The sequence below is a fragment of the Hemitrygon akajei genome, chromosome 12, assembly GCF_048418815.1.
Source record: "Hemitrygon akajei chromosome 12, sHemAka1.3, whole genome shotgun sequence".
NCBI classification, from domain to species: domain Eukaryota; kingdom Metazoa; phylum Chordata; class Chondrichthyes; order Myliobatiformes; family Dasyatidae; genus Hemitrygon; species Hemitrygon akajei.
Genome location: NC_133135.1, coordinates 78,870,838 through 78,897,060, shown reverse-complemented (window position 1 = coordinate 78,897,060; position 26,223 = coordinate 78,870,838). Strand labels below are relative to the sequence as shown.

At 41.8% G+C, this 26,223-nt stretch overlaps 1 protein-coding gene across 4 annotated transcripts in view; it reads right to left on the bottom strand.

The window, feature by feature from the left end:
• The window catches only part of LOC140737248 (flavin-containing monooxygenase 5-like), a 114,079-nt gene that overhangs the window by 24,566 nt on the left and 63,290 nt on the right, over nt 1-26,223 (bottom strand). For all 4 annotated transcript variants that reach the window (XM_073063577.1, XM_073063575.1, XM_073063578.1 and 1 more), the window contains 4 exons: nt 14,951-15,088; nt 12,034-12,222; nt 9,479-9,644; nt 7,300-7,442 (listed from right to left, as the gene is read on the bottom strand). In XM_073063577.1, coding sequence (XP_072919678.1) covers nt 7,300-7,442; nt 9,479-9,644; nt 12,034-12,222; nt 14,951-15,082 — 630 coding nt within the window. In that variant the 5' untranslated portion in view covers nt 15,083-15,088. The remainder of the gene's footprint in view (nt 1-7,299; nt 7,443-9,478; nt 9,645-12,033; nt 12,223-14,950; nt 15,089-26,223) is intronic.

Here is a 26,223-nt window from a genome sequence, read left to right as displayed (position 1 = left end):
TAGAAGATCTATTTTGTTGAATTGGAAGGAAATTAATCCTCCCACGGTATTTCATTGGCTTTCTCAAACTATGATATGTCTAAATTTAGAAAAAATTAGAAGTGCTGTATTTGATACTTCTATTAAATTTGAAAAGATATGGAGATCATTTATTCAATATTTTCATATGATGTAATATGGCCCTGTGCCAAGCTTATTGGTTTTTTCAGCTTTAATCGTATGTATGTTGAGAGGATCGGAGTTGACGACATTGATGTTTATGTATTCTTGTGAGATACTATAAACAGCCCTTTTTTTTCTCTTTTTCTTTAGTTTTTTCTCTTTTTTTTTGTTTTCTTTTTTTTTCCTTAGATATTAGATTAGTACCGTAGATTCCGGATTTTAAGCCGCTACTTTTTTCCCACATTTTGAACAGCTTTGAACTTTGCGGCCAATAATCCGATGCGGCTAATGCAAGGTTTTTTTCATGCCGCCTCGTAAACATTTTGCCTCGTAACAGTAGACCAATAAAATTGATGAGTAGTTCACAGAGGTCCAATGAAATTGTACGATAAATCAAGCGCACTTTCACAATTAAATTATTGTAAATCAGTCATTTGTACTCACCCTCATCAACATGGAAAACACTCGAAGCATTGTGCTACCTACCCTCTTAGTTTAAACTATATTTGTTTTCTGTACTACATCGCGGGATGCTATGACGACACACCCGGTTTCGCGGCGTCTTGTGGGAAAATGCCGTTTGCGATGAAACGGAAAGGAGGGGGTCGAGCGGCGGAGCGGCTTTGGATCCGAGCGAAATCTGCTTTTAAATGCCGTTTGCGATGAAACGGAAAGGAGGGGGGGAGCGGCATTACGCGAGCGGCTTTGGATCCGAGCGAACTCTGCTTTTAAGTTAAAGGTATCAATAACTTTTCCTGATAGGCTGCAGTATATATATTTTTTACCAGTCGTTAGGAGATATTGGAATGTTGTTCAGTAAAGAAGTACCGGTATACGCAACGTATATTTAAAAGTAGCCGCGTACGGGCACGGTTCGAAAAAAAGCATTTGCAATATGTATTTGTTTTTGTTACCATATGGATTTAATTAAAAGTTAAAAAAATCCTCACGTGTAATATCTTTCTGTGTAAATATCTCATATTACAACGTGGGACACCTGCGGCCGAAAATCCGGTGCGGCCTAAAATCCGGTGCGGCCTTTACATTTAAAAAATGATTTTATTTCTAAAATTAGTGCCAGCGGCTAAAAATCAGGTGCGCTCTGTAGTCCGGAATCTACGGTAGGTTAGTAATTTTGCATATATTTTTTTTCTTTTTCTTTTTTTATATATTATATATTATGAAATATCTAGATTTACCTTGTTCATATATATACTATATGGTTCATGTTTTGGGAAAACTTATTTATACTGTATTCATTGCTTATGTATTCCTTCATGTGTAATGGGAATTTGTATGTTTGTAATCCCTTTATTAATATATTAACTGTATTTTGTTCATAATATTTTTAATACTAATAAAAAGATTGAAAAAGAGAACTGTGACTTGGGAGAAGACTCATTTTCCAGCAAGACAATGGTGGCAAGAACAGGAAGGCAGATTACAATCTAAATGGAGTCAAGTTAGGAAAAGGGGAAGTACAATGAGGTCTAGGTGTTCTTGTACATCAGTCAATGAAAGCAAGCATGCAGGTACAGCAGGCAGTGAAGAAAGCTAATGGCATGCTGGCCTTTATAACAAGAGGAATTGAGTATAGGAGTAAAGAGGTCCTTCTGCGGCATCATCAGCAAAGAGTATCTCCCGGATAAGGACCTGACGCACTTTGGTCTTTAGGTGTGCAAGGGTGAAGAGCTTGCTGTCAGACCTAGTGATGGTTCCATCATCAGATGTCCTAAAAGCGTACAACAGAAGATCCCAAAGAGCGTCGGGCAAGGATGTAACCCTGCTTCACTCCGCTTTGGATGGGCAAGGGCTCTTGAGGATGATCCATTGAATTGTACTGTCCCCTGTATGCCGTCATGGAAAGAGACGCTGAGATTCAGCAGCTTTGATGGGCATCCAATCTTCTTCAGGAGTGCGAAGAGGCCTCTGCTGTTAACCAGCTCGAAAGCCTTGGTCAGATTGATAAAGGCAACGTACAAGGGCTGCCTCTGTTCCCGGCTCTTCTCCAGAAGCTGCCTGAGTAAGAAGATCATGTCGATGGTGAATCTCTCTACTCTGAAGCCACACTGGGACTCAGGGTAGACGTGTCTGCAGTCGCTGCAGAACCACTCGGGCAAACGCCTTGCCATTGGTGTTGAGCAGGAATATGCCTCTGTAATTAAGACAGTCGTTGCGGTCTCCCTTACTCTTGAACAATGTGATGATGTTTGCATCTCGCATGTCTTGGGGAACTGATTCCTCCTCCCAGCTCGTGAAGATGGCTTAGGAGCACTGGTTTCCCGCACTGGATCACTTCTGCAGGGATGCTGTCTTTGCCTGGTGCCCTGCCGTGAGCAAGTGAGTCGATGGCCTTGCTGAGTTCTTCCTCTGTTGGGGGTAGGTCCAGTTCTTTCATGACAGGTAGGGCAGGGTTGACTCAGTGACCATGTTCTCAGTGGAGCACAGGTTCTGGTAGTGCTCGGCCCACCTCTCCATCTGCCTGGCACGGTCTTTGATGACTTCACTGTCCTTGGGCTTCAGCGGAGCGATCTTGCTAGCGGTGGGCCCGAGGCTTTCTTCATCCCCTCATACATGCCTTGCACGTTGCCACTGTCGGCACAGGTCTGGATGTTCTGGCACAGGTTCTGCCAGTAGTCGATAGCGCAGCGTCTAGCTGTCCATTGAGCGTTGTTTCTTGCCGTTCTCAGTGCAGTGAGATTCTTTTCTGACGAGTCTCAGTGCAGTGAGATTCTTTTCTGACGAGTCTCTTTTGTAGTTGATCAGAGCTTCTCTCTTGGCATTGATGACAGGTTCCATCTCAGACAGGTGAGATTCAAACCAATCTTGGTGTTTCCTCTCTTTCTTCCCGAGGGATGACATGGTGTTATAGATGGTGTCGCAAATGAATTGCCACCTCTCCTCCATGGTTGTGGCTGTATTTGCTTTGAAAGCTTGTTCCATTTGGTCAACGAGTTTGGTGCGAAGTTCTGGATTCACTGCCTTATATACCCTCTATAATCTCACTACACTTCAGAGAGAAAGTCCTAGACTATCCAGTCTCTCCTTATTGCCCAAGCCCTTCAGTCCTGGTAACTGTGATACTGTTTCATCAGAAAGTTACTGTTCTTTGGAATGGATTACAAGTGAATCCTGCTAGTTTCCTTGGCTGTGTAAGTCTAGGGAAGACACACTCCGGTCCTGCCAAACCCATGAGACTGTGACGGCTCTCTCACCCCAAACCCCAGTTTGTGTGGATGCCCCAAATTCTTTACGAGGACTCACTCTCCAAGCATTAGGTGGGAGAACCTAACCTTTTGATCTTACCTCCTCTTATTTCCTTGATTCTGCTTGCTAGCCAAAACTTCAGCTAGTTCATAAGCCTTTTGCAGCTCCCTTCTCATATCAGCCACATAATTCAGATAAATCTTCTGCTGTAGATCTTCCCTGCCAGTCCCAAAACAGAGGTCAATGGGCAACCTCGCTTCGTACCCAAACATCAGTTAATATGGTACCTGGTAGCTTCATTCTGAGTATAGTTGTATCAGTCGAGCAGATGTCCAATATGTTGGCTGCACTTGTTCTTTTTACAGATATCTAAGGTTCCGAGCATGTCTTGCAAGGTCCAATTGAACCTCTTGGGCTGGGGACCACCCTGTGGGTGATAAAGCGTATTCTTCAACTTCTCGACTCCAAGCATGCTCAGTGACTCATGTATGAGCCTACTCTCGAAATTCCATCCCTGATCACTATGTATCCACCCAAGGATGCCATAGTAAATGAAGTACTTCTCCCATAACACATTGGCCACGGTAGACACCTTCTGATCGTTGGCAAGGAAGCTTGCGTATATCTGGTGCTGGCATCATTGATAGGAAATCCATACACACCAGAACAAGTGGCCCCGCACTCTGCAAGTGGGATAACGGAGTGGCCCTCCTAGACAGCGTCTTCCTCCGTATACATCAAATGCATGACTTGCAGCACTCTTTGACTCCGGCTTCATTCAGGGCCAGTAGAACCAATCTCTGAGCAATCCATAGGTCTTGTCAACCCCCAAATGACTGGAATCATCATGAAGTGACTTCAACACAATCCTCCGATACTTCTCAGGCAGAACCAACTGGGAACGCCGAGGATGGTCTGGAGGCAATGTGACCTGGTATAGGATCTGGTTCCACAACTTCCATCTGGACCACTCTCTCAGTAGTAGAGATACCACAGCGTGTTTCATCTTGCCCGCTTGGGCCAGGTCCCCTTTTGCAACCGCTGACCAAACAATACCAATGCAAGGGTCATCGTGCTGAGCAGCGGCCACTTCCCCGGGACACAATTCTGGCAATTGCCTTGTCTTCAGAGCAGTCAGGCTGCAATGAGCTTGTGGAATGGTACCATCAAAAGCTCCCAAATGACCTACCTGACTTTCCTCTGCCTTTCCCATGATGGGAAACTGGCTTTGACTTCAGGGGCAGGAACGCTCTCTCACTCTCTGTCCCTGTCCAGCCCTTCATTTGCCCGTTAGGACAACGCATCGGCATCAATGTTCCAGCTTCCCGGCCGGTACTCCAGGCTGAAATCATAGGCAGACTACGCCGCCAACCACCGATGGCCTGTGGAATCCATTTTTGCCGAGGTCAGGATATGAGTTAATGGGTTGTTGTCCGTCCTCACCTCAAACTTGGCACCATAGAGATAGTCACAGCTTATCCACCACAGCCCATTTTAATTTGTGCGTGGGGTAGTTTTGCTCAGAGGGTGACAGACTTCGCCTGATGAAAGCACAAGTTTCAACCCCATGCCCTGATCCTGAAACAGAACACCCCTAAGCCCTGTCTGCTGGCAACTGTATGCAATACTTACGGCAACCGGAGGTCTGCAAATACCAGCACAGGCGCTTTCATCAGCAGCTCCTTCAGCAACTGAAAAACCTCTTTACATTTCGCATCCCATCTTGCTTCGAAAGGCTCTGAAGGGCTAATATAGTCTTTACCATCCCCCCCTTTTGTTCTCTTTCCTTTCTTCCTCAAGGGACTGTAACCACACAGAAGCTGATTTAAAGGGTGACCCTCTTTAGAGCAGTCCTTCACAAACCTCTGATAGTACCCACAGAACCCAAGGAATGAGTGCATGTGGTCACCGCCTCTATCTTAGACAAATCCGTAGCTATTCCATCTCATGAGACTATACGCCGACCCCTGCAGTATCCATAACCACGTATCTTTATCACTTTACCAGACAATAGTTTAACACAGGCTTAAACACACAACCCACTGGATCAACGCTCAGGGCAATCACACAGCATCCAACAGAATCAATCTGGGATAATACCCCCACAATTGAAACCCCACTAGTTTCCTTGCCTGTATGAAATTGAGACAGCTCTCCCACCCCAAACCCCGGTTTGTGTGGATGCCGTGTAATTTGCTACCCTGTTACAATTCTGTGCCAAGAAACAATAGACAGCACACTGCATATGATTAAAGGAATTATTTTATGAATCTTAACTTAAGGGTTAGTAAAGAAAAGAAAGAAAAAAGAACTAAAAGGGCCCATTATAATTGGACCGTCAAATAGAACCATAGAATGTTACAGCACAGAAACAGGCCCTTCGGCCCTTCTTGGCTGTGCTGAACCATTTTTCTGCCTAGTCCCACTGACCTGCACCTGGCCCATATCCCTCCATACCTCTCTCATCCATGTACCTGTCCAAGTTTTTCTTAAATGTTAAAACTGAGCCTGCATTTACCACTTCATCTGGCAGCTCATTCCACACTCCCACCACTCTCTGTATGAAGAAGCCCCCCCACAATGTTCCCTTTAAACTTCTCCCCCTTCACCCTTAACCCATGTCATCTGGTTTTTTTCTCCCCTTGCCTCAGTGGAAAAAGCCTGCTTGCATTCACTCTATCTATACCCATCCTAATTTTATATACTTCTATCAAATCTCCCCTCATTATTCTACGCTCCAGGGAATAAAGTCCTAACCTATTCAACCTTTCTCTGTAACTCAGTTTCTCAAGTCCCGGCAACATCCTTGTAAACCTTCTCTGCACTCTTTCAACCTTATTAATATCCTTCCTGAAATTAGGTGACCAAATTCAGCTTCACCAATATCTTATACAACCTCACCATAACATTCCAACTCTTATCCTCAATACCTTGATTTATAAAGGCCAATGTACCAAAAGCTCTCTTTACGACCCTATCAACCTGTGACGCCACTTTTAGGGAATTATATATCTGTATTCCCAGATCCCTCTGTTCTACTGCACTCCTCAGTGTCCTACCATTTACCTTGTATGCTCTACCTTGGTTTGTCCTTCCAAAGGACAAATATGGACAAGTTGGAGTTCAACTCTTCCCATCATGTCAAAATTCATATTCACCAATTCTCAGTCGATCTCAGTGCCTGGCTCCATTGAATCACAGTCCGCCACCAGGTCTTATCCTACGACTGGCTTTCTCCAGTATCTTCTGTGTTTATCTCCCGCCAAACAAAAGACCCAGGTCTCATTCCAGAGCACCTGTTACCTCTACTATAACCCAAACACTGCTTCTATAGAAAGACTATTGCATTAGCAGTGAAACCTTTTCCAGGGTGTTACACAAGGAGAGAATGTAAACTTGGCCATTTATTCAAAATTCAAAGATGATTTTATTTATGTCTATTGCTTTTAAGGTAATTGGACAGGAGAGGGAAACTGCTTTTGCTGGTGGGGAATGTCTAATTAGGCCATTAAAGAGAGAAGGCTTCTTCCAGTCAATGATCATCAGAGAACTGCAGTAAATGCTTACTGAATCTTAAACCTGAAACTTGACTGGATCTTAATCTACTGGAGCATAGAAGGAAACATATGGATGAAACAGACATAGATCAGCCCTTGTCTTATTGTAAGGGAGAACATGCTGAAGTGACTAGTGGACTAGTGGACATTCCCGTATCCTCATTTGTTGTATCCATTGTCACGTCAGATTTGTGTCACTTGATTGGAAAGTGCTGATGCAAAGGGTGGTGAAGAGAAGGAGTTTTTGTAACATCATATAATAGATGAGGCTTGGAACGGCACCTGCCAGGCAGATACAGACAGATGGAAGTTTCCTTTCACGCACACAGTATTTAAAAAGCGATTTACATTCTGTGGTCTGTGTTCTCCTCACCTGTTTCGCAAGTTGACTGATTTCAACTGAAAGGTCGACCCCAGAGTTTCCAATTCCAACTACTACCACTCTTTTCCCTTCGAATTTTTGGGGATCTTTATACTCTTTACTATGCATGTGTTGACCCTTGAACTTTTCTATGCCTGGGGAAAATTAAGACAGTCAATGTTAGAGGATTTTGCTTGGTGAGTATACAATACAACTCTGTAATTATGGTCAGTATACATAACACAGTAAGCTAAATAAGTTTCATGAAAAGTTAAAGCATCATTGAAATTTCAGCACAGAGTTATTATTTACCCTAAGTCTCTGGCTGGTTTATTGTCTGTTCTCTTTTCCGTCTGCCTTAATTTTTCCTGCTCAATTTCTACAACTAATCAGCTTCAATATACCAGTTGTAGACTGAACCTGGGGACTCAATAATCACAAAACCCATCAGTATTTTTTAGCCATGTTAAATATGTCCATGCTCCCCAACCCTACTTCAAAATTACCGTTCTTTCCCCTTTCACATTTCTATCAAAGGTGTTATACAGGCCAAATGTTTTCCTCCTATAATGATGTTTTATCTTTCCTACCTCTTAAAATATTCTTTAATTTTCAAAACCCTTTCAACGAACCATTAGACTGATAGTCATTCTTTTAAATCAAAGAGTACCAAAAATAGCACACATTGAAGAATTGCTCCTTTATTCATACTTTCAGATAATTACATTATGAATTTTTTTGCTAATGTGAGAGTTTAAATAATGAAAGGCATTATTTTAATTGAGTTCAGAAAATAATTGAAATTTCCCAGAGCTTCCAAAGCTCCATGTCAAATGGAGATAACAGAGAACATGTACAACTAAAGTATAGGACCAATGTTCAGCGAGTGGGTGGGAGGTGGTTGGTTGGGTGGCTAGGAAAGGGGAAATAGCAGAATCCAGGGCTACTTTCACAAATCACAAGTGTTGGAGCAGTGCACAATGCTTCCCTTTTCTAAACATGCAACTTTTGGAATTGCTGGCATGATTAATGCTCAAGGCTTATTGACTCACAGAAAGCAGGAGCTAATTTCTAGGAACTGTTGGCAAAACAAATCCAGGGATCATTACCTGTGATCATGACCTATGCAATGCTGGAAAATTGCTTCAACTTTCTGGGTAGTCAAACAGAGAAAACAAACAGATAATACTTTTGTTTTACTAAATGAAATATGGAGTATGCACATTTTTGCTTGATGAAAACATTTAGGGATATAAATATTTGCTCTTTAAGAACTCTTTGATCTACTTCTTCATTTAGACTCCTTTCTTTCCAGGTAAAATATGGCTTCCTATTTTTTCCTACTAAATGTAATACTTCGCAGTTGTCTATTTTTAGAACAATTTTCCAATTACACATCCATTCCATATTCACCAAATTACACAAAAGTCATGGTCATTATCCAAGTTGAGCATTCATATATGGTCTACAAATTTTTAAATTATCATTGATTCTGAAGTATCATATTGTTTAGTATAAAATGTCAATAGTGGTGTCATCTCTCATCCCAGAGGGATCACAGTTCTTTGTTCTCACCACCTTGGAAACTACTCATTCTATCGGCTCTCTATCTTTCACCAAGGACCCAGCAAGCTACTTCACTACTTGTCTCCAAATGCTGGATCTACTGAATTTTTCAGAAGGCTTGGTCATTACCACTTTGCTTTTTGGGTGACATCGCTGACCATAGATTCACAGCAGGGTAGATGTAAAAAATTGTAAACAAAAATATATTTATAGTATTTGGTATACAGAGGTTGCTTCATGAAACACTGCAAATGGAAATCCTTCTTATTAATGTCTTACACTGTAGATAAAGTGTTTTCAGCTTACAGAGAGGAGCTGCAGTGGCTAACGGACTGGTGCAGGGCCAACAACCTGTCTCTGAACGTGAACAAAAGAGATGGTTGTTGACTTCAGGAGAGCACGGAGTAACCACTCCACGCTGAACATCGACGGCTCCTCAGTAGAGATCATTAAGAGCAACAAATTTCTTGGTGTTCACCGGCGGAGAATCTCACCTAGTCCCTCAACACCAGCTCCATAGCCAAGAAAGCCCAGCAACATTTCTACTTTCAGCGAAGGCTGAGAAAAATCCATCTCCCACCCCTCAATCTATGCTTTAACTGATGAATATACTCATTTTACTCACCAGGAAATGTATCCAGAGGTAAATAAGGATCAGCGTGATGACCGACACAGACCAAAATAGCATCAAAGGTAGTTGTTTCCAAATTTCCCTCAGTGTCGCTTGTCACTACATCCCATTGTCCGGTGGTGGAGAAATCTGCCTGCTGTGTAATACTGGAGACACTGGTCTAAAGCAAGAACCAAAACAGACCATAAGACATAGGAGCAGAATTAGGCCATCTGGTCCATCGAGTCTACTCCACCATTCAATCATGGCTGATCCTTCTTTTTCCCTCCTCCTCAACCCCGGTTCCTGGCCTTCTCTCCGTAAACTTTGATGCCATGTCCAATCAAGAACTTATCAATCTCTGCCTTAAATACACCCAATGACCTGGCCTCCACAGCTGCATGTGGCAACAAATTCCACAAATTCAACATCCTTTGGCTAAAGAAATCTCTCCGCATCTCTGTTTTGAAAGGGCCCCTCTATCCTGAGGCTGTGTCCTACATTAAATCGCAGGGCTCTGCAGAGAGTGGTGCAGACAGCCCAGCCCATCTGTGAATATGAACTTCCCACTATTCAGGACACTTACAAAGACAGGTGTGTAAAATGGGCCTGAAGGATCACTGACGACCCGAGTCACCCGAACCACAATCCATTCCAGCTGCTACTATCTGGGAAACAGTACTGCAGCATAAAAGCCAGGACCAACAGGCTCCAGGACAGCTTCTTCCACCAGGCCATCAGACCGATTCATTCATGCTGATACAATTGTACTTCTATTTTATTCTGGCTGTCTTGTTCTACATACTATTTATTACAAATTACTACAAATTGCACATTTAGACGGAGACATAACACAAAGATTTTTACTCCTCGTGTATATGAAGGACGTAAGAAATAAAGTCAATTCAATAACTGATCAACTGGTACCTTGCTGAGCATCTGGATTTCTTCCCAGGAATAAGAGCGTATCCACCAATAATTGTGGTAAAAATAATCCAATAATAGTGGCTCAACTTTATTATTCCTGTCCTTGCACCATCAAATGGTTTATAGCATGCTGGAGAATTCTAGACTCCTCACCTCATCTCAGATCCTTCCAGGGCCTTTCTTTGGTTCTGTGATCTCCTTTGGATTTGTACTACTAGCGTTGTGTCAGTTGCTGAATCTTCCTATTTTACTACATCATCTAGAAAACCATTCTACAGGGCTCCACTCAGTTTCTTCAACAAAAGTCTTACAAGCCTTTCTGCTCCAGCATTCTGAAGGAAAAGGCTACAAATGGACGCGAACACAAAAAGGTCATGGAGCCAGTGAAGGTCAGTAAGAATAAAGATGCTGGGTGAGTAGGACATCGTGCAAGATATAGTCTCAAGGGCTAGTTTAACTTCATAGAGACGAGAAAATGGGGGTTCACCAGGAGTGTTTGGAATAATTCAGCCTCGTTGTGGCAGTGATGCAAAGTAATAGGTAACTGTTCCTGCATGAAGTGTGGAGGTGATGTTATATAGTGTAAATAAGTGCTTATTGTGATTCTGGGCAAACTCAAACTTCTACAAATGTACCATGAAGAGCATTCTGACTGGCTGCATCACCATCTGGTATGCACAAGATCTAAGTAAGTTGCAGAAACTTGTAAGATTAGTTGGCACCATCATGTGTACTACCTATTCATAGTGTCCAAGACATCTTCAAGGAGTGGTGCCTTAGGAAGGTAGCATCTATCGTTAAGGACCCTCACCACCCAGGATATGCCCACTTCCCATTGTTTCCTTAGGGAAAGAGGTTCAGAAGCCTTAAGGAACACACTCAGTGATTCAAGAATAGTTTCTTTCCCTCTGCCATCAGATTTCTAAACTGAATTTGAACTCATTCTGATACTGCAAGCTCCAATCTGCATGAGGTGGAATAGCCTGGTTCACTACCCAGAACCAAATTAATACCGAATAGTCTACAGGAAATGCTCAGAAGTGAGTGAGCATACAATTTGTATGAAATATATTCACTTATTGAGGTACAGTGCAGAATAGACCTTAGTGTTATTACTTTAGGTGGCCTACAGGGAAGAAGTCATTTCTCTAACACAGTGGTGTCAAGAAAACAACCTCTCCCTCAATTTTGCAAAAACAAAGGAGCTGGTTGTGGACGACAGGAGGAATGGAGACAGGCTAACAATGGATCTGGGGTTGAGGGGATATAGATGGCATCAAACAGAGTCACTGGGTAATAGAGTCACTGAAGAGCACAACACAGAAACAGGGGATCATTGCTACTTGCATCTAGCTGAGAAGCAGTACCTGTGGAGGATTCAGTTCACAGGGGAAGTTGTTGTAGCTTTAAACCATAAGCGAAGATCCAATTGGAATTTACTCTGCTGCATCACCACTGCTTCAGTGACACAGGCTGATTTAGACACACTGGAGCCAGCTGTACCCAAATAACCCTTCATAGAGACATCAATCACTCATGGATTTCCGCTTACAGGATAGGCAATTTTACAACTGATCCCATGCAGAATAAGTTCCAATTTGATACAATCTATAATATTTTTAGAAAACAGATCTAAATATTACCGCAAATCGTATGTACTTCAACAGATTGAAATGTGCAGCATAAAGGCGGAAATACTCCATAATCTTTGAGTGATGCATATAGTTTGGATAATCTTCATGAACTGGAAAATCACTGTAGGCCATCATGTCTTTGGAGGTATTGATGATCAGTGACTTGTAGATGCTAGCTCTCCCATCTGTCACATCTTCCTGAATAAAATTAATAGAATACATTTATTAGGAAATTATTGTAAAACTGTTCATGCATTTTTCTCCATCTTCAAAACAGTCCTCCAAAATGTTCATAACTTTTTGTACTACAGTAAAGTCACCAACAAGTTATTTCATTTTGAGAATGAAGGATTTTTTTTGCATATTTTTATTGTACTTCCATCACAAAGGAACGGCAAGCAATAGTCTAATTTCTCTGAGCCACAATAATCTGACTGTTCATGGTGTGACCTATAATCACAGCGTGGCTTGGATTTTGCTTGGCTTTAGTTAACCTGCAAACTGTTGGAAAATCTGAACACAGGTGTCAAAATTGCTGACAGATTCCTGCAGGCAAAACCAGTTGTTACACTTAGTTACACACACAAAATGCTGGAGGAACTCAGCAGGCCAGGCAGCATCTAAGGAAAAGAGTAAGCAGCGAACGTTATGGGCCGAGACCCTTCATCCAGTCATGTTGACTATACTCTTTTCCATAGATGCTTCCTGACGTGCTGAGTTCTTCCAGCATTTTCTGTGTGTTGCTTTGGATTTCCATTATCTGCAGATTTTCTCGTTTTTGTTACACTCAGTTGTTGGTCTTCAGTACAGTCCTGTAGTGTACCATAAACAGATTGAAACTGTCCAGCACATAAAAATCTGCTCATTGATCATACAACAAGCAGTATTGTCCAGTACTTTAATGGACATTTCACAGCAGAAAGAATGAATGCTGTTATTTGAGAAATAAATGGACAGAACATCAAAAGACATTTATCCAACTTCAATTACTCTTTCTTTTGTAAGGGAAAGCATCTATCATTTTTTCCTTACTGTTTGATCGCATCAGCTTAAATTTTGCTAGTTCTTTGTGGGTTACATAAACACAACAATTGGAAATTCCAATTTCAAGGAAGGTGGAGGGAAGATCTTGATAATGTTCATGTTCCCCAGTTTAATTTCTGACTCTGAATTCACAACAAGAAGAGAACACGGCTTGACTTAAACATTCCAGTTTTGCCTCTACAATTATATATTTCTAATACTTTTAATGTAAGTACAGGAGTGTATGACTTGTGAAGTACTTTGGCAAAACACTTCAGTGCGCAGAGGAGCATTGTAGCACAGTTAACAGGGCCATTGCCTGATAGCACTGGAGACCCGGTTCAATTCTGACCTCAGACACTGTTTGTGTAGAGTTTGCATTTACTTCCTGTGACTGCATGGGGTTCCTCTCGGTGCTCATTTACTCTCACATCACAAAGGCTGTGAGGTTCCTTAGCCATCACAAAGTGTCCCTTGTTTGTAGCAAATGGTAGAATCTGAGTGGAGTTGATGAGAAGGTGGGGAGAATAAAAGATGGGATTCGATGAACGGATGATTGATGGTCACCATTGACTCAAAGCCTGCTTCTATGCCATATCTCTGTAACTCAGTGCTGTGGACCCCTAGATTAACAATGTCACTTTCTTATTACTGAGCAGAATCTCAGAATCAAGCAAAGTTTACATCCATTGATACTGTAGGTAGCTAAACATGGGAACCTCAGACAGACTGGGATGAGGTGACTAAGGGGAGAGCAGATGGGCATGTTGTGAGATGATGCTCTCTTCCTACTGCCTGCATACCATAAGTCCTCCTTGTACTCCCAGTGCATGATCGAGGTTCTCAGCCCCATTCTGAATGGAATGCTATTGGACCCCTCAATGTAAATATACATCCTAAATTGTCAAACCCAAACAATGAGAATTCCATAGTTTTGGATCATTATCACAATTGTACCTGTGACACGTGACAGTGTTACACAGTCCTGGAGTTGTATTCCCTCTTCACAATGAAGCTTCATTGTGAGAGCTGGATAGAGAAGTGGGGAGTCAATTTTGAGAATTACTCTGATATAAAGTTAAAAAATCAAACCCATGGCCAATCCAAACCAATTAGAAAACTGTTGGAGCCTGCGATTTACAGTTTGGAGATCATTTGAGTGATTCAGTGCTTTACTGGCTCCGAGAGATTCCGGGAAGCGGGCGCCTACTCGGACGGCTTCGATGCCAAGAAACTTCGAGACCATGTTTGAAAAAGGTGAGCACAAGTTTTAGCATCAACTGCTTGCCTTTCGATTGCTGCTGGAAAAAGAATCTGTAAGCGGCCGATCACTGTGTGGCTGGCTGTGGTAGGCGGGTAGGCCTCTCTGCCTCGTGTGGTGTCCCTCTCTTTTGATGAATGTCGGTGGTATGGTGGTCCTGCATTTATGGATTGGACTGTTGTGTTTATGGACTATGAACTTTTTAGCCTTATAGATTTTATACTTTTCTGTATTTTTTAAATCACCTGTTCCTTTTCCGTTCTGTTATGCGAGAGGAAAGGGGGTTTTGGGGGGGATGATGATTGAGAAGCTGCTCTTTTTTGTACGGGGTGGAGTGTGGGTTTGATGTTTCTCTTTGAATGACTTTAACGTTCTTTCTTTTTTATCATGGCAATCCAGAGAAATGCAAATTTCAGAGTTTATATGGATACATGCTTTGATAATAAATGAACCTTTGGACCTTTGGTGGTCTAGGGGTTCATGATCTTACAATAACTCCATAATGGATTAGGGCTCCCAGGCCTGAAACATTATCCGTTTTTCTTTTCACATATGCTGTCTGATCTGCTGAGTATTTTCACTTTTTATTGGCAAGGGCTGGCATTGAAACACTAAAAAATATAATAAAACACCCAAACATACCCGGAAGTTCCAGAGCCCTCCAATGTCGTTGCTTTTTTCAAAGCATACAGGCTCCAAGCCTTCATCCAAACAGCATTTTATACACGCTAGCCCACTGGCTCCAGCCCCAATGATAGCGACTCGCTTGACCATCTTCACCTAACAAAGGAAACAGCCAGTAGCTTGACTTCATTTTACAAAATAAGAATAGATCTGGAACCCATATTTATCATGTTCCCCAGATAATCATCCAATTATATATTTACAGCTATATTATACAGTGCAACCACACCATTATACAGCACTGCATGAACTCTGTTAATGGTTGATGAGTTGTGAACTAACTTTTTCTTCAACTGCTAGATCCAGCAGTGCATGTAATCTTGACCTTTCCCCATACCAGAAAAAAAGTTTAAATTATTTTTTCTGTTCTTATTCTAAACGCTTGTTTAACATGCTGTTTTAAACAAAGCCCTTCACACAAAAATAAAATCCAGCCATCATCTTTTTTTTGCTCTATTCATTGACAATAAATGTGCAATATTAACTGTGAGATTCTATTTCCATAATGTTAAACCTGACTTTATGTCTGAGTTTCCTTGAATCTGCACCCATTCTGGATTCCCAGTGTGATCCAACAACACACGTTTCCTCGCAGAAGCAGCATGTTAGGAGGTTAATTGATGATAGTAATTATCCACAGTGCAAACATGATGTGTAGAATCTGAGGGGTGGTTGGTGTTAATGAGAATATGGGGAGAAAAAACTAAGATTAATATAGGATTAGTGACAGTGGATGGCTGATGGCCAGTAAAGAATTGATGGGCCAAAGGGCTTGTCTCTATGCCAACCTGGAGCAATCCCATTCCTCCAGTTATTTACTGGAACATTAACTGTCCATCCCCATAGATGCTGTTTGACGAGCTGAGTTCTTCCAGTGTTTAATTTATTGGTGCTCAAGTATCATTGGGGTCATAAACTGGAAACACAATAATATTCTAAGCAACAGCTGATCATTCAGTGAAACGAAACATATTCCAAAGTGAAGGCATCAAAGCTATAATATGACCTGCCTTAATGACTATCATCTTGTAGCACACACGTCAACAGTGATGAAATGCTTTGAGAGGTTGGTCCTGACTAGACTGAACTCCTGCCTCAGCAAGGACCTGGACCCATTGCAATTTGCCTATTGCCACAACAGGTCAATGGCAGACGCAATCTCAATGGCTCCCCACACAGCTTCAGACCACCTGGACAACAAAAACACCTATGTCAGGATGCTGTTCATCGACTATAGCTCAGCATTTAATACCATCATTCCCACAATCCTGATTGAGAAGTTGCAGAACTTGGGCCTCTGTACCTCCCTCTGCAATTGGATCCTCGACTTCCTAACTGGAAGACCACAATCTGTGGGGACTGGTGATAACATATCCTCCTTGCTGACGATCAACACTGGCGTACCTCAGGGGTGTGTGCTTAGCCCACTGCTCTACTCTCCGTATACACATGACTGTGTGGCTAGGCATAGCTCAAATACCATCTACAAATTTGCTGATGATACAGCCATTGTTGGTAGAAGCACAGGTGGTGACGAGAGGGTGTACAAGAGTGAGATATGCCAACTAGTGGAATGGTGCTGCAGCAACAACCTGGCACTCAACATTAGTAAGACGAAAAGAGCTGATTGTGCACTTCAGGAAGGGTAAGATGAAGGAACACATACCAATCCTCATAGAGGGATCAGAAGTGGAGAGAGTGAGCAGCTTCAAGTTCCTGGGTGTCAAGATCTCTGAGGATCTAACCTGGTCCCAACATATTGAAATAGTCATAAATAAAGCAAAACAGCAGCTATACTTTATTAGGAGTTTGAAGAGATTTGGCATGTCAACAAATACATTCAAAAACTTCCATAGTTGTACCGTGGAGATCATTCTGACAGGCTTCATCACTGTCTGGTATGGAGGGGCTACTGCACAGGACTGAAAGAAGCTGCAGGAGGTTGTAAATCTAGTCAGCTCCATCTTGGACACTAGCCTACAAAGTACCCAGGACATCTTTAGGGAGCGGTGCCTGAGAAAGTCAGCGTCCATTATTAAGGACCTCCAGCACCCAGGTCAAGCCCTTTTCTCACTGTTACCATCAGGCAGGAGATAAGGAAGCTTGAAGGCGCACACTCAGTGATTCAGGAACAGTTTCTTCCCCTCTGCCATCCGATTCCTAAATGGACATTGAAGCTTTGGACACAACCTCACTTTTTTTAATATACAGCATTTCTGTTTTTGCACATTTTGTAATATCTATTCAATAAATGTAATTGATTTACTTGTTTATCTATTATTCTGTTTTATTTTATTTATTATTATTTTTTCTTTCTCTGCTAGATTATGTATTGCATTGAACTGCTGCTGCTAAGTTAACAAATTTCACGTCACACACTGGTGATAATAAACCTGATTCTGATGTTACATTTCTTCAGTAAAAGCAAATATCTGCATGGCTGACATCATTTTCTACTGATGAAGATGGACATTTAGACAATAGACAATAGGTGCAGAAGTAGACCATTCGGCCCTTTGAGCCTGCACCGCCATTTTGAGATCATGGCTGATCATCTACTATCAATACCCGGTTCCTGTCTTGTCCCCATATCCCTTGATTCCCCTATCCATAAGATACCTATCTAGCTCCTTCTTGAAAGGATCCAGAGAATTGGCCTCCACTGCCTTCCAAGCAGTGCATTCCAAACCCCCACAACTCTCTGGGAGAAGAAGTTTTTCCTTAACTCTGTCCTAAATGACCTACCTCTTATTTTCAAACCATGCCCTCTGGTACTGGACTCTCCCAGCATCTGGAGCATATTTCCTGCCTCTATCTTGTCCAATCCCTTAATAATCTTATATGTTGCAATCAGATCCCCTCTCAATCTCCTTAATTCCAGCGTGTACAAGCCCAGTCTCTCTAACCTCTCTGCGTAAGACAGTCCGGACATCCCAGGAATTAACCTTGTGAATCTATGCTGCACTTCCTCTACAGCCAGGATGTCCTTCCTTAACCCTGGAGACCAAAACTGTACAAAATACTCCAGGTGTGGTCTCATCAGGGCCCTGTACAAATGCAAAAGGATTTACTTGCTCTTGTACTCAATTTCCTTTGTAATAAAGGCCAACATTCCATTAGCCTTCTTCACTGCCTGCTGCACTTGCTCATTCACCTTCAGTGACTGATGAACAAGGACTCCTAGATCTCTTTGTATTTCTCCCTTACCCAACTCTATACCATTCAGATAATAATCTACCTTCCTGTTCTTACTCCCAAAGTGGATAACCTCACACTTATTCACATTAAATGTCATCTGCCAAGTATCTGCCCACTCACCCAGCCTATCCAAGTCACCCTGAATTCTCCTAACATCCTCATCACATGTCACACTGCCACCCAGCTTAGTATCATCAGCAAACTTGCTGATGTTATTCTCAATGCCTTCATCTAAATCATTGACATAAATCGTAAACAGCTGTGGTCCCAATACCGAGCCCTAGTGGTGACCGCACTAGTCACCACCTGCCATTCCGAGAAACACCCATTCACCGTTACCCTTTGCTTTCTATCTGCCAACCAGTTTTCTATCCATGTCAATATCTTCCCCCCAATGCCATGTGTTCTGATTTTACCCACCAATCTCCTATGTGGGACCTTATCAAATGCCTTCTGAAAATCGAGGTACACTACATCCACTGGATCTCCCTTGTCTAACTTCCTGGTTACATCCTCGAAAAACTCCAATAGATTAGTCAAGCATGATTTACCCTTGGTAAATCCATGCTGGCTTGGCCCAATCCTATCACTGCTATCTAGATATGCCACTATTTCATCTTTAATAATGGACTCTAGCATCTTCCCCACTACTGATGTTAGGCTGACAGGACAATAGTTCTCTGTTTTCTCCCTTCCTCCTTTCTTAAAAAGTGGGATAACATTAGCCATTCTCCAATCCTCAGGAACTGATCCTGAATCTAAGGAACATTGGAAAATGATTACCAATGCATCCGCAATTTCCAGGGCCACCTCCTTTAGTACCCTAGGATGCAGACCATCTGGATCTGGGGATTTGTCAGCCTTCAGTCCCATCAGTCTACTCATCACCGTTTCCTTCCTAATGTCAATCTGTTTCATTTCCTCTGTTATCCTATGTCCTTGGCCCATCCATACATCTGGGAGATTGCTTGTGTCTTCCCTAGTGAAGACAGATCTAAAGTACTTATTAAATTCTTCTGCCATTTCTCTGTTTCCCATAACAATTTCACCCAATTCATTCTTCAAGGGCCCAACATTGTTCTTAACTATCTCTTCACATACCTAAACAAGCTTTTGCTATCCTCCTTTATATTCCTGGTTCGCTTGCGTTCGTACCTCATTTTTTGTCCCCGTATTGCCTTTTTAGTTAAGTTCTGTTGTTCCTTAAAAATTTCCCAATCAGCTGTCCTCCCACTCACCTTAGCTCTGTCATATTTCCTTTTTTTTAATGCTATGCAATCTCTGACTTCCTTTGTCAACCACTGTGGCCCCTTTCCCCCCTTTGAATCCTTCCTTCTCTGGGGGATGAACTGATTTTGCACCTTGTGCATTATTCCCACAAATACCTGCCATTGCTGTTCCACTGTCTTTTCTGCTAGGATATCTGTCCAGTTAACTTTGGCCAGCTCCTCCCTCATGGCTCCTGTTACGAATGTGAAGCAACTCTGAGGGGCCGAAGGGTACAAAGTCGCCCCCTCCTTTTTGAGAATCGCAAGATCGCTATTATTTCGGGTCTGGGACCCAGGAAATGGGAAAGAGACATCCAGAATACACAAGGTTTGGAATGTGTCCTGACATCGGCGGAACGGAACCACTGATAAAATGCCATTGTCTCTTGGAGAAGGAATTGTGTATTGAGTACCGTACTATTCATTGAAACCCCTCAGGGGACAACCAGAGTAGTCTGGTTGAGGGATTGCATCATCCCAACCTGATTGACATCTGAGACCCCGTGAGTAAGGTTAAAAGAGGGGTCTGGGGATCAACCCCTTTAGACGCACCAGGAGAAACGCTAGAGATCCCATGACAGCGTTTTATAGCGAAAGCCGGTGGGGGCTTGTGTGCGTCCTCCCTTGCCTGGGTGGCAGGCTCACCACGGAAGAACGGTTTAGCTAAAGGAGAGGCCACAATTGAACGGCCACGACAACGAGACACCTGATGGATCGAAATCATAAAGGTTGGAAAAACCGGTAGGGGTAAATGTTCCCATGATCTCTCTCTCTCTCTCACACTCTCTCTCTCTCTCTCTCTCCAACAATTGCAACACAGCGGTCCCCAACGGCTGCAGCCTGCATGAGCTGAACAAACTATATATTTCCATCGGACAATACATTATCCCCTAGACAACGATAGAGCTTATTTCTTATTGATTATTATTATACCCGCACTTTTAGATTTAGTATTGACGACGTATATTATCTGTATATTTGCATTGATATTATTTTTGTGTATTTTTACTAATAAATACTGTTAAAAATAGTATCATCAGACTTCAACGGACATCTCTATCTTTGCTGGTAAGTGACCCATTTACGGGGTTCGTAACACTCCATAGTCTCCTTTGTTCAACTGCAACACTAACACCTCCGATCTGCCCTTATCCTTCTCAAATTGCAGATAAAAACTTATCATATTATGGTCACTACCTCCTAATGGCTCCTTTACTTCAAGATTGCTTATCAAATCCTGTTCATTACATAACACTAAATCCAGAATAGCCTTGTCCCTGGTCGGCTCTCGTACAAGCTGTTCCAAGAATGCATCCCATAGGCACTCTACAAACTCCCTATCCTGGGGTCCAGCACCAACCTGATTCTCCCAGTTCACCTGCATGTTGAAATCCCCCATAACTACTGCAACATTACCTTTGCCACATGCAGCTGAGCACAGCAATGTGGTTTACTGGCAGAAAGTCTCCATTGTGGCCTGGGTAAATAAATTTAGGATTCAACCTCCACTTAATCAAGAAATTTTACTTTACTTGCTTTACCAGGCACTTTAGAACCATTTTGGTGTCAGGGCAACACTAGGTATGAAATTTAATAGGTGTGTGAGAGTAGGCTCCCAGTTCTCTCAAAGGAAAGCTCACTTCTTAAGAAAACTACACTAAATCACTGAATCAACATGAGGAATTCTGCAGATGCTGTGGTCTTGGCCCAAAGCATCAACTGCCAACTGTAATATGTGGTTCTTTTGTGCAATCAAACAATTCATCCTAGTTATAGGAAAAGAAAGTGGCTTGCTGGTCAGAATGGAGGTGACCATCAGGTTTGTTAATTGTCATATGCATCAAAGTGCAATGAAGAGTCCTGCTTGTGTGAAACTATTTAATTCCTCACAGTTTTCCCTAGAAGGGAAAATTGTTTTAGTGCAATTGTTTTAGCTCGTTTTGTTCATTATCTCTGAGAGATTGTATCCAGCTAAACTGCTGAGTTATCGGCTGATGCCATTACATGACAGACGATAATCAAAAACTTCTGTATCCACTGTCAGTGAATGCCCAAATCCCACAATATTAAATGCATCCTCTTGCTCTGTGTAAAATCTTGATATCCACTCAGCCTGTCTATTCCCCCACATTATGTCCATATGTAATGGGTGGAGTCGAAATGGTTAAATGCTTTACCACCAAGGACATTTTCTGACAGGTAGGCAGCTAGATTATAATAATTACCCCACTCTGCTGCAATGCAATAACTTGCATTGAGTCACTGTACCACCAGCTGTGATGTGCACAAAGTAGTTTGGTCATGGTGTTGAACAGCACAACCTGCAGCTAATGCACTCTTCTAGTTGCTGAAGATACACTCAGTGGTCATCTCATTAGGCACGATTGTGCACCTGCTCGTTAACACCAATACCTAATCAGCCTACCATGTGACAGCAACTCGAAGCATAAAAGCATGCAGACATGGTCAAAAGGTTCAGTTGCTCACATCAAACATCAGAAATGTGATCTAAGTGACTTTGACGGTGGGGTGGCTGTTGGTGCCAGATGGGGTGGTTTGAGTATCTCAGAAATTGCTGATTTCCTGGGAATTTGACACATAACAGTCTCTAGCGTTTACCGAGAATAGTGTAAAAATCAAAAAAAAACATCCAGTGAGCAGATGTGGGTGAAAATATCGCGTTAATGAGAGAGGCAGAGGAGAATGGTCAGACTGGTTCAAGCTGACAGAAGGTCGACAGCAACTCAAATAAACCTGGATTACAGCAGTGGTGTGCAGAGCATCCCTGAATAGACAACACGCCAAACCTTGAAGTGGATGGACTACAGCAGCAGAAGACCACGGACATACACTCAGAGGCCACTTTATTAGGTGCAGGAGGTAGCTAAGAAAATGGCCACTGAGCATACCTTTGGTACAGGAGGAAAATCATCCACCTGACCCATCCCTTCACTGGCTGGTAAACTGTCGCAGGGAATCAAGGAATTTTAATAATAATTGGAGGATGTGGTCAGTGGAGGATGGGTATTAGGATTGGTAGATGTTTTGGTGACAAGAAGGATGAGGATTCCAGAGTTTAAAGGGTGCAATAAAGTCAGGACTGGCAGCAAATTGCAGAGTGGATTTGTGGAGAGCTGGGGAATTGAAGCACCATGGAACTGGCCTGGCAGAGTTAAGCTGAGATCAGCCATGACAATATTAACTGATCTGGCAGGCAGGCTTGAGGGACCAGGTAATTAATCCCTCTCCTATTGTTTTTCTGCAGTTTGACAGTTGGGGTGAGAAAGGGAGAGGCAATCAGGCTTGAAATCAGAGGAAACCGGGTGAGGTTGCGGGTTAGTGTAACCCATGGTGAAGGAGCCAAGTTGAAGATGGTATCACTTTACAGACCACCCAGTTTGGTGTGGTGTTACAATGATCAAGCTATCCTGGTGTGTTCACCAACAGACAACCCCAAGATGACCCAATTGAAGCTCTCAGCCATGGGAAAGATGAAAAGAGTATGCGGTGATCCCATGTGACCCAAACCTGGAAACCTCATTGGATGCACAGGACATTTGAAAATGTCTGCTCATATTTCCTGAGTGACGTGACATAGCCTTGGAAATCGATGTCACCGTGCCTCCGTCAAAAGCAAAAAAGCATCATTGCAGGACACTAATATAGAACAGAGCTTGATGGAACTGATTTTGTGACACCAACAGTTCTAAATAAAAGGCCTTACCTCCACTCTTCGTCAGTTAGGTGATCACATTATATCATCTTTGATTTGTTTTGCTAATGATAAGATTCCAAGGATAAAGAAGGTAATTGGTATTTTTTAAAAAGTTGAATATATGATCAATACTTGTAATCACTGTTGTTACGTACCCCGTAACTGAGTTAACAAACCAGCAGAAATGGAATGATACATTGGAGTGTGGTGGTACTGTAACTGAATGTGTTTATTAGTAAACTAAGCAATACAGTATGAAAAATAGAAATATACATATAAAATAGGTTAGCAATGATATGTATATTTATATACATATCATTGGGAGGGGGAGGGAGAGAGGGAGGGAGGGAGAGAGAGAGAGAGAGAGAGAGAGAGAGAGACAGAGAGAGAGAGTGAGAGAGAGTGAGAGAGAGAGACAGAGAGAGAGAGACAGAGAGACAGAGAGACAGAGACACAGAGAGGTCTCTCTGTAACTATCACGACCTCTGTCGGCGTCCCTCACAGCGGTTTATCGCTGTCTCAGTACACGGGACAGTAATAAAACTATCCACACAAAATGCTGGTGGCCAGGCAGCATCTATAGGGAGAAGCGCTGTCGACGTTTCGGGGCGAGATTTTGATTTAGTACTTTCAGGAGTTTTGTGGCAGATACCACTTTCTCCTTCTTGTTTTCACTGTCCAGTTTCACTTCCTCATTCTCTTGCAAAGCTTTAATCTCAGGCCAGTTTCTGTAGTTGGATTGCTTGCTGCGAAGAGTGCAAGTCCAATCCCAACACTGACCGAATGACCAGAGTTTGTCCGGTCCCAGTAGGTGGACACGGTCTGGACTGGTTCAGCCCCATTCGGTAGCCAGTCTGATCTGTGTCTGATCCTAGAATCAAATAACGTCCTAACAGTCCCTTCTGCCGAAGTTGCTCGGGCCAACCGTGATGCCTTCTTGACATCCTGAGCTAGTTTCCTTGATCTGTATTTAGCCCACATCTCTCCGAGTCTTTCCTGTCCACATGGCTGATCCTATCTGATAGCCAAGATTTGGATGGGTCAGCCCCGGGCGGGTGTGGGGGTTTTGGTCCAATGTGGTCTCCTCTGGACATCGGGAGTCTGACCTGATTAGGGCCGGTCTGCCTCGGACCTTGACTTGAATCACCTGTCAATCGGAGACGGTAGCAGGTTGCCGAGTCTCCGCTCCTGGCGGGACAACAGCTCACGACCTGACCTCTCCGAACGGCTGATCTGAACCTCACACGGGCAGGTGACATTTCTCCAAAATCCGGGCAGGGGGAAGAAGCCCCGTGGTTATGATTATTTCAAACTATATTTTTCTCGGGAGTTTTGACGTAATCTTTTTCAATCTTTTTTTTATTATTATTATTATTATTATTATTATTAATAATAATATCAACATAATAAGATTGATACATAGATAATGGGATTACAAACATACACATTTCAACTGAACATGAAAGAATACATAAGCAATAGTTACAATATAAATGAGTCTTCTCAAATCATGGACGATACAAGTAACATATAAACAAGGCAAACCTAGGTATATCATAATATATATTAAAAAAAACAGAAAAGAGAAAAAGAAAAAAAAAATTATGCAAGAGAAACTAATCTAACAATCTAATAACTAATAAGGAAAAAATGAAAAAAGAATAAAGGGAAAAAGAAAAAATGAAAAAAAAGGGCTGTTTGTAATATCTAACAAAAATACAAAATCATCAGTGTCGTCAACTCCGATCCTCTCAACATATGTAAAATCAAAACTGGAAAAACAAATAGGCTTGGAACAGGGTCATATTACATCATATGAAAATATTGAATAAATGGACTCCATATCTTTTCAAATTTAATAGAAGTATCAAATACAACACTTCTAATTTTTTCTAAATTTAGACATAACATAGTTTGAGAAAACCAATGAAGGAGGATTAATTTCTTTCCAATTCAACAAAATAGATCTTCTAGCCATTAATGGAAGAAATGCAATCATTCGACAAGCAGAAGAGGATAAATGGCCTGAGTCCATCATTGGTAAACCAAAAATTGCAGTAATAGGATGAGGTTGTAAATCAATGTTCAATACTGTGGAAATAATATCAAAAATGTCTTTCCAATATTTTTTCAAAAGCAGACAAGACCAGAACATATGAGTTAAAGATGCTATCTCAGAATGACATCTGTCACAAATAGGATTTATATAAGAATAAAAATGAGCCAATTTATCCTTGGACATATGAGCCCTATGCACAACCTTAAACTGTATTAATGAATGTTCAGCGCATATAGATGATGAATTAACTAATTGAAGAGTTTTATCCCAATTCTCAATAGGGATAGTAAGGTTAAGTTCTCTTTTCCAATCATTTTTAATCTTATAGAAGGGCTCTGAACGTATCTTCATAATTATATTGTAGAGTTTTGATATTAGCCCTTTCTGAGAAGGATTTAGTTCAAACAAATTCTCCAAAATACCTGAAGACGCAAGATTTGGAAAGGTAGGAAGTACAGTATTTAAGAAATTCCTAATCTGTAAATATCTAAAAAAATGAAATCTAGGCAAATTATATTTATTAGATAATTGTTCAAAAGACATAAAACAATTATCCAAAAATAAATCGGAAAATCGTAGTAATCCTTTAGTCTTCCAAGCCGAATAAGCTTGGTCTATAATAGAAGGATAAAAAAAGCAATTGGATACAATAGGAATATTTAAAACAAACTGAGTCAACCCAAAAAATTTTCGAAATTGAAACCATATACGTAAAGTATGTTTACCCTATCGGATTGTCAATTCGTTTCTGCAATTTAGAAAGAGCAAAGGGAAGAGAAGACCCTAAAATAGAACCCAATGAAAATCCTTGTACAGATTTAATTTACAGGTTCACCCAATGAGGGCTAAAAGATAAATCCCAATCCTTTAACCAACATATCAAATATCGGATATTAACTGCCCAATAATAAAATCTAAAATTAGGCAATGCCAATCCACCTTCCTTCCTTGCCTTCTGTAAATATTTTTTACCTAATCTAGGATTTTTGTT